The following is a 9,975-nucleotide window of genomic DNA, read 5'->3' on the forward strand; positions in this document are numbered from 1 at the left end:
TCCGCTGATGGGTGAGTGCTGAACCAGAGGACACAGCTTAAAAATACGGGGTAGACCACTTAGGACAGAGCTTAGGAGAAACTTCTTCACCCAGAGAGTGTGGCTGTGTGGAATGCTCTGCCCCAGAGGGCAGTGGAATCCCAGTCTCTGGATTCATTTAAGAAAGAGTTGGATAGAGCTCTCAAAGATAGTGGAATCAAGGGTTATGGAGATAAGGCAGGAACAGGATACTGATTAGGAATGATCAGCCATGATCATATTGAATGGCAGTGCAGGCTCGAAGGGCTGAATGGCCTACTCCTGCACCTATTGTCTGTTGTCACTCATTTTGTATCTAACCATTGACCCTACAATGTAGGCACTTTTTCTCAAATTTCACTTGATGATTTATTAAAGAGACTCTGATCAAATTATTTTTTTTATTATAATGACTTCTTAATACAACAGGTGCTGCAGCAGCTCAGTTTTGACAGATTCTCTGAACATGAATGCCAATCTCTGCACCTAACGTCCTGCACCAGCTCTCCTCTGTGTTACAGAATATAAGGAACCCATTCAGTAAGGGAATCTTCTCTCCCCAAGCACCAGATAGTTTAACTTCACTCTGACCAGATGTTTTTATTCATCCAGTTAATAATACGCCATCATTGAAAAGATAACTATTGTTTAATGTGGAGCTGAAATGAACATCAGAATATAGTTGGTTCTGATACAACATGATAGTTCACTTCCCTTGCAATCCCGCTTTATAGGAAAATCACATAATAACAACGCCATTTAAACTAATGGGGCCAGGATTGCGTGATAGCCAATGCAGTTAAGAAAAGTCTGCGTTCTACAAATAATGGTCAAAATTCTTCGATTCGCATTATAGCCAATTTGCACTGAAGAAATGCATGTTCTACTAACGGTACTGGAAACAGTCAACCTTCTCGGGTCATAAACTCAAAGATGTACAACATGGAAACAGATCCTTCATGCTGACCAGATATCCTAAATTAATTTCGTCCCATTTGCCAGCACTTGACCCATATCCCTCTAAACCCTTCCTATTCATATAACCATCCAGATCCCTTTTAAATGTGGTAATTGTACCTCTGGCAGCTCAATCCATACACGTACCACCCTCTGTGTGAAAACGTTGTCCCTTAAGTCCCTTTTAAATCTTTCCCCTCTCACCCTACACCTCTGCCCTCTAGTTCTGGACTTCCCACCCCAGGAAAAAGACTTTGCCTATTTACCCTATCAATACCCCTCATGATTTTATGAACCTCTATTAGGTCACCCCTCAGCATGTGATGCTCCATTGAGTTTGGGATTCAAGAGTTGGAAGTAATCTGGTGTGCTGAGATTTTCTGGATGATTGCTGTAAAATTAAGGTACAGTACAGTATAAATTAATTGGATGAGCAAGTGAGGAGCAGTCATAAGAAATATGAGTAATTTAATAAGAACTATGGGTAATTTAGCATGGCCAATTCATCTAACCTGCACATCTTTGGACTGTGGGAGGAAACCAGAGCACCCGGAGGAAACCAACATAGACACAGGGAGAATGTGCAAACTCCACACAGACAGTTGTCCCAGGCTGGAATTGAACCCAGGTCCCTGGTTCTGTGAGGCAGCAGTGCTAACCACCATGCCACCCTATTGGTGAAAGATCAGTGGTTGTACAGCTTGAGGCTGCCACTCCTCATCAGGATGTGGATAAGGGAGCAGCCCTCTGTGAACTTGTACAGCCTGGACAGGGATGGAACTCAATGCCATTGGCATCGTTTTGTACAATACTCTCACGGTCTAGGCAGCTGAACCCACCAAACACAGCAAGTCGGATACAGACAATATTTACCTACGAAAGCTGCAAACAAAGTAGTTTAAAAGAAACAATAGTAGTCTGCTCTAGAGGCATGGGGGGAAGGTAGCAGGGTACTCAAGAAAAGAGAATCATGTATATATAATCTTAAACAGCAAATCCTTTACCCAAACCTAGTTCATTGGCTGAAAATGGCATCCTAGCCCTTGCTTTTTACAGCGTCTTTATCCACGAAGAAGCATTCAGGAAGACTGATCCCTGAGCATTGATGCCCGAATTGAAGCCGAAAATCATTTATTTAGTGCAGTACTTTGCTCTGCCAAGTCAACTGCTGATTTGTCCGATTTCTCCTTGAAACTGCTGTTCATTTCTTCAAAGAGCTTCGCAATATTGGACATCTTGAATCCGATTTGAAAATTCTGGAAAGTGAATGCATAGAGAATGGGGTTGATGCAGCTGTTGACAAAGGCTAAAATTGTCGTGAAAGCTTTCAAGTCTGAAACGGTTTTGAGTAATGCCTCTCTGGTGTGGCCAGTTGTGTGATAAGAACAGATGAGCAGGACATTAGTGATGTTCCAGGGAAGCCAGCAGAGTATGAAGGCCACCAGAACTCTCATAAGTAGCACTGCGCCTCTCCTTTTGGTTCTGAAGGCCATTTGCTTTAATCTTCTCACTACAAGTGCGTAACAGAGACACATTACAATTAAGGGAATGTCAAAGCCCAACAGATTCCCCAAAATATAAGCTGCTTCGTGCCGCAAGCCGAATTTCTCCGCACAGCCTTGGTGTAACTGGGAGCCTGTAAACGCGGGGCCAGCAGAAAGCAGAGCTACAGCCCAGAGAGCAGCAATGATCTTCTCAGTGGTTGCTCGCCTCTGCAAGTCCTGCAGAGTGAATATGTGCAGGACAGCCAGCAGTCGCAGGACGCTTATCGCCGTGATTGTGAACACACTGACATACATGAAGACCAGGAGGAGGTAGGTTGTCGTTTTTGGCATCCAGGAGAGAGAAGCGGGCAAGCACTCGGCGGTAATCTCATAGATAATGACTGGCACTATCAGCACGGTGAGGAGATCGGCTAGCGCCAGGTTCAACACCAGCTGGATGGTCGCAGAGCGTTTTTTAATGTGGCTCCGGATTGTCCAGATCACCATGAAGTTTCCCGGCACTCCCACAAGAAAGACCATGCTGAGAGCAAAGCCCATCACAATCTTCTCTTCCAGACTCATATCAATAGCGTTCTGTTCCGGAGATGAAGAGTTGAATTCCATTTCGACTATCAGGTAGACAGACGCTCTCCAGAATTACTTTTCACCTCTGCCCCTCCCCCACCTCCTTAAAACAATACTTCTTCTGAAATTATGGAGTTGAAATTAATTACCAGAATATGGAGCAAGCTGTGAAAAGGAAGCAATTGTCTAAGTTCCTTCATTAGTTGTGCAAGATCCCTTTGCCATCTCTCTTCCCTATCGTGACAAGGCAAATTTCTACTTAATGACTACACCTCTGCCTTCAATACTATAATCTCAACCAAACTAATCTCCAAACTCTGGGATCTAGGTCTCTGCTCCACCTTCCACAACTGGATCCTTAACTTCCTGACCCAGAGACAGCAAGCAGTGTCCTGGAAGGCAGCGTACCCAGCCCCTTGTTGTGTTCCAAGTACACGTCATGACTGTGTGACCAAACTTTGTCCGAACCCCAACAAGTTTGCTGATGCCACCACCGTTGTTGGTTGGATATCAAACAATGATGAGAAAGAACACAGGAAAGTGATAGAGTGCTTGGTGCATGGTGTAATGATAACAGTCTCTCCCTCAGCAAAAGTAAAGAGCTGATCATTGACTTCAGGAGAGACAGGCAGGAGACTGGGAGAACACAGCAAGCCAGGCAGCATCAGGTGGTGGACTGGGGGTGGGTGTGGAGAGAGCTGCAGATAAAGGAGTAGGCAGGGGCAGGGTGGTGAGGTGGGGATAGGTGAAGACAGGTAGAGGGTACAATCTAGTTGGTCAATGGGAGGAATGAATCCAATTGGTGGTTGGGAGGAGTGGAAGGGAGAGGATGGGGCTGGGAAGGGAGTCGGGGATGGGGAGGGAGGTTACTTGAAATTGGAGAACTCAATGCTGAGTCCTTCGGGCTGTCGGCCACCCAGGCAGAAGATGTATTGTTCCTCCAATTTGCGGTTTGATTCGTTGTGGCAATGCAGGATGCCAAGGATGGTCATGTCAGAAAGGGATTGGGAAGAAGAATTGAAATGGGCAGTGACTGGGAGGTCCAGTCGGCTGGCTGAGATACTCAGCGAAACATGCCCTGAGTTTACATTTGGTCTGACTTCAGGAAGCAAAGTGGAGGGCACGCCCCTATCTACACCAACAGAGCTGAGATAGAGAGGGTCAACAGCATTAAGTTCCTAGGAGTGATGATCACCGACAATCTGTCCTGGACCACCCACGTTGATGCAATGGTTAAGAAGGCACAACTTCCTCTACTTCCTCAGGAGGATAAGGAAATATCCATAAGGACCCTCACCACCTTTTACAGATGCACCATAGAAAACACTCTATCGGGATGCACAACAACTTGGGATGGCAACTGCTCTGCCCAGGACTGTAAGAAACTACAGAGGGTTGTGAATACAGCATAATCCATCACTCCAGTCAACCTCCCATCCAGTGACTCCATCTACTCTTCTTGCTGCCTTGGGAAGATAGCCAACATCATCAAATATTCCTACTTGATATGGTATGACTTGCCTGTACTACACCCAAAACAAAATTTTTCACTGTACCAAGGTACATGTGACAACAATAAGTCAAATCAAATCAAAAGTCAGACCTATTGTTCTCTTGGATTTGGCAATCAGCAGTCTATCTTGCTTCTTTGCAAGCTTTTCTATCACATGGACCCTATTTAAGTGGCATTTTAATCTAACCATACCAACCGATATTGTCACCAATTCTCTCAAGTTCTGTTTGTCTCTTCTAAATCTGCCATCATCTGCCTACTTCTCAAAAAAATCATCTCCAACCTCTCTCCTACCCATAACTCCCAAACATGTTAGTGCCAACCAAATCTGTTCCTATTCCTCCAATCAGGTTTCTACATAACTACAGCATTTTTCAAAGTCTCAAATGGCATCTTATGTGGGTATGACAAAGGTAAACTTGCCTTCTTCAAAGCCGCTCTCCTGTCATCCGGCAGGTAGATTTGCTCAGAGATGCTGTGACACAACTTTGGAACAGGTACAATTTGAGCCCAGGTTTCCTGGTATGCTGTCACTGTACCACTAATGGTAGCACTGCGTTCATCAAGTTTCACATTCAGCTGGCTCATCCACTTCTCTTCCAAACAACCAAATGATATACTTTCATCCTGAAATGCCCTTAGAATGGCAACGCCAGGGACCCGGGTTTGATTCCAACCTCGGGCGACTGTCTCTGTGGAGTTTGCACATTTTGCCCGTGTCCGTGTGGGTTTCCTCCAGGTGCCCTGGTTTCCTCCAACAATCCAAAGATATGCAGGTTAGGTGAATTGGCCATGCTAAATTACCCATAGTATTCAGGAATGTGTAGGCTAGATGCATTAGTCAGGAGAAATGTAGAGTAATAGTGTAGGGATAATGGGACTGGGTGGGATACTCTTCAGAGGGTCGGTGTGGACTTTTAGGGATTCTATGATTCTTAACAACACTTTGGATCTACCGAACTCATATCAGCTGCAGTGGTTGAAAAAGACAGCTCACTACCACCCTCTCAAGGGCAATTATGGAGGGGAACCAAATAGTCACCTAGCCAACAATGCCTCCATCCTGTGAATATCAGGGCAAAGTACTATGATTCTGAAATTGACTAAAACAAAGCCTCAAGGTAGAGGCCTGTTTCCAATCCTCACCTCTAACCCTGGTACGATTGAGAAACAAAGGGTCTGGGTTGTTGCCCATTAGGTCTGTGTGTTCCTAAGGTTGCCAAACCCACCCCATTTTATGCTAGGCCTGGACATGGATATAGGTGGTACCCAACACCTGGATCTGAGCCTAGCAAGCCTCCACATACAGGAGGACAAGCACAGAACAGGGAGAACATGAACATGCAGCTGTCCCAGTTCAGGACAGTGCCCAGAGCCAATTTCCTATAACTCGCTGGTTATATCCACTGGCTACTGTAATATAAGCAACACATAATGAAAAAACTTGTAATCGCCTCTCTTCCTGCTTCTGCACTGTTATATCTCCTCAGGATCCCTCCTCAGCCTCCTCCTATTTCTCATTGACCATGCTATCCCTCAGCAATGTCATCCAAGACACATCAGTTTTTATAAGTACCAGGATTCAACATACAGGGGTTTCAGGGGAATTCAACCCGGAAACCTCACTAATAGCCTGTAAGCTCAATGAAGGGGCAAAAAATTCCAAGATTACACCTGTGCATTTTGATTGGAGAGGCAGTGTGATCAGGACCTATAAGGAGGTCATCCTTGAATCACAGATGAAGTGTCCATTATACTGCTCCAGCTCCACAAATTGCAAGGTCCTTCCCTCCCAATTTTGTTTTACTGGTTGTGTCTTTTGACCTTGTCCAGTTTTCCTGGGCATTAACCCATGGTTGTTGGGTGGAATCCCTTCCTGGGCTACAATGAGTCCTCCCATCAGCTCATTGAGCTCCTTGTCATGGAGTCATAGAGATGTACAGCATGGAAACAGACTCTTCAGTCCAACTTGCCCATGCAAGCCAGATATCTTAAATTAATCTAGTCCCATTTGCTAGCATTTGACACATATCCGTCAAAACCCTTCCTATTCATATACCCATCCAGGTGCCTTTTAAATGTTGTAATTGTACCAGCCTCCACCACTCCCTCTGGCAGCTCGTTCCATACACGCACCACCCTCTGTGTGGAAAAGTTGCCCTTTAGGTCTCTTTTAAATCTTTCCCCTCTCACCCTAAACCTCTGCTCTCTAGTTCTGGACTCCCCCACCCCAGGGAATAAACTTCTGCTATTTCTCCTATCCATGCCCCTCATGATTTTCTAAACCTTCATACGGTCACCCCTCAGTCTCCGATGCTCCAGGGAAAACAGCCCCAGCCTATTCAGCCTCTCCCTATAGCTCAAACCCTCTAACTCTGGAAACATCCTTGCAAATCTTTTCTGAGCCCTTTCAAGTTTCTCATCTTTCCTATTACAGGGAGACTGGAATTGAATGCATTATTCCAAAAGTTGCCTAATCGATGTCCTGTCCAGCTGCAACATGACCTCCCAACTCCTGTACTCAATGCTCTGACCAATAAAGGCAGGCATATTAAGCACCTCCTTCACTACCCTCGTTAAGGATAGTGAGTTGCAAATGGCATGGGGTAAAGTGAATCTTCATTTGATTCCATGTCATGTTGCCATCCAGTTCCAATGTCTCAACAATAATCAGGCAGACTGGGGCGACAGCCTCAGTGTGTTTTGCATACACTGTAGTAGCCAGTGGATATGACCAGCAAATTATCGGAAATGGGCTCTGGGTACTGAACTGGGACAGCTGCCTGTTGATGTTCTGTCTGTTCTGTGCTTGTCCTCCTGTATGTGGAGGCTTGCTAGACCCAGATCCAGGCATTAGGTACCACCTATAACCATGACCAGGCCTAGCAGGAACCTTAGGAACACACAGACCTAATAGTCAACAAACCACACCCTACGTTTCTCAATCCTACACCAGTTAGAGGTGAGGGGTGGAAACAGGCCTCTACCTTAAGACTTTGTTTTAATCAATTTCAGAATCTTAGTACTTTGCACTGATATTTCTAAAATTGTATTAACTAGAATTGAATTGCAAGCATGTTATTTATCCTGCACAGTGAGGAAACGTTCATCTAACCTGTCAGTGAAACTCAATGGCCTACGATTAAAATTCTTGAGTCAGTTACAATAATCAGTCTCATTTAGTGTCATAGAGTGAGAGTCCTATAGCTTGGAGACAGGCCCTTTGGCCCAAACTGGTCCATGCCAGCCAAAATGCTCACCCCTTTTCCCTGCACTTGGCCCATCTCCGTCTAAACCTTTCCTATCAATGTATTTATCCAAATGCCTTTTAAATGTTGTTAATGTACCTGCCCCAACCACGTTCACTGGCAGCTCATTCCATATAGATTTGATTAGATTCTCTAAGGTGTGGAAATAGACCCTTCGGCCCAACCAGTCCACACCGACCCTCCGAAGAGTAACCCATCCAGACCCATTTCCCTCTGACTAATGCACCTAACACTATGGGCAATTTAGCATGACCAATTCACCTGACCTGCACATGTTTGGACTGCGGGAGGAAACTAGAGCACCCGGAGGAAACCCACACAGACACGGGGAGAATGTGCAAACTCTACACAGACTGCCCGAGGCTGGAATCGAACCTGGGACCCTGGTGCTGTGAGGCAGCAGTGCTAACCACTGAGCCACCACGCTGCCCCGAGATACATACCACCCTCTGTGTGAAAAGGTTGCCCCTCAGGTTCCCTTTCCTTCTTTCCCCTCTAGCCTTAAACTGATAGCCCTCTAGTCCTCGATTCCCCAACTGTCGGAAATAGACTGAGTGCATTCCCCCTTTCCATGTCTCTCATGATGTCATGCACTTCTACAAGATCCCCCCCTTAATCTCCTACACTGTAAAGAAAACAGTCTTAGCTTGTCCAACCTCTCCCTATAACTCAGACCATTGAGACCTAGCAACATTCTTGTAAATTTTTTTCTGCACTCTTAAGTTTAATAACATCCTTCCTATAGCAAGGTGACCAAAACTGAGCACAATACTCCAAGTGTGGCCTCACTAATGTCCTGTACAACTGCAACATAACTTCTCACCTCCTACACTCAAGGCCCTGACTGATGAAGGCCAGTGTGCCTAAAGCTTTCTTCACTGTCCTGTTCCATTCAGAGAACCGTGGACCTAAACTCCAAGGTCCCTCTGTTCCACTACACTCCTTAGGGCCGTACCATTCACCATGAAACTCCTACCTTGATTTGACTTTCCAAAATGCAAGACCTCACACTTGCATATATTAAACTCTATTTGCCATTTCACAGCCCACTTCCCCAGCTGGTCAAGGTTCACGATACTGCCTATTTTAGTGTCATCTGCAAGCTTACTAATCATGCCTTGCACATTCTCGTTCAAATCATTGATATAGATAATAAACAGCAATGGACCCAGCACCAACCCTTGAGGCACTTCACTAGTCACAGGCCTCCAGTCCGACAAGCATTCTTCTACTGTTACCCTCTGCCTTCTACCATCAAGCCAACTGTACATCCAATTCCTTATTGTAATGTGAGACTTAAACAGATAGGCTGCTCAAACTTAACAAAGCCTGGATTCTTTATGCCTCCGTGATCAGGTCTTTGAAAATGTGAAGGAAAATTACGACACTATTAAGAAACAGAGTATTTTGTTGTTCGGATCCGGGGGCGGAAACCTTTTGTCTGTCTGTCTGTCCCTCTCTCCACGAGGCTTTCTTCTCCCAAAGACACCCTTTCTTCCAAAAAGTGTCTATTTGACTGCTCAAGCTCCCCTGCTTGGTCACCACCTCCTGCCGGAAGTCCAGTTACACACTTCGTCGCTTGAGACCTGCAACTGAATGGGGCACATGGCTATCAAATCCAGAGCAGGGGATAGGATGCAAAGCCGAGATATTGATCCAGCACTGAGGGAAAAGGGGCTTGGGTTCCTGGTTCAATGGGTGGTGGGGTACGTGGGTTGATCCCAGAAGGGGCAGGGTCTCAGGTATAGAGCGATGTGTCAGGTCCAGTAGCAGGGGGTATGGTGTCTTGGGAGAAGAGGGCATTGTTGGGTCAGATCAGGGTCTCAGGGGTATAACAGTTATAAGTATGCATAGATCAGGGTGCTTTTTTTCATTTATTCTCTTTTCCTGGAATTGAGCACTTGCAAAGAGTTTGCAGCCTCTCTCAGTGAACCACAAGGGAGAAGAGGCAATGTTCAGAGATAAAATAGAACACCTATTGAAAATGTAATCGGAATTACATTTCTAATCAGAAGCAATGAAAGTCTGGAGCAAATGTGTCCAGAGTGTTTGTTGAACTCGATCGGATGATTCCAAAATTTTGAATATCACATCAACATTGACCCAGCTCTGAGACCAGTGAGCAATCCTCATATCAAGTACCCAAGAA

The 9,975-nt window shown here is 45.4% G+C and overlaps 1 protein-coding gene across 1 annotated transcript; it reads right to left on the reverse strand.

Moving 5' to 3' along the window:
- Positions 1–1,591: 1,591 nt before the first annotated feature.
- LOC122558449 (leukotriene B4 receptor 1-like) lies at positions 1,592–3,152 on the reverse strand. Its single transcript, XM_043707039.1, has one exon. It carries the CDS (start codon positions 3,081–3,083, stop codon positions 2,103–2,105), a length of 981 nt encoding a protein of 326 aa, XP_043562974.1. The 5' UTR covers positions 3,084–3,152; the 3' UTR covers positions 1,592–2,102.
- Positions 3,153–9,975: the final 6,823 nt, after the last annotated feature.

This window comes from Chiloscyllium plagiosum, chromosome 17, assembly GCF_004010195.1.
Source record: "Chiloscyllium plagiosum isolate BGI_BamShark_2017 chromosome 17, ASM401019v2, whole genome shotgun sequence".
NCBI lineage: Eukaryota > Metazoa > Chordata > Chondrichthyes > Orectolobiformes > Hemiscylliidae > Chiloscyllium > Chiloscyllium plagiosum.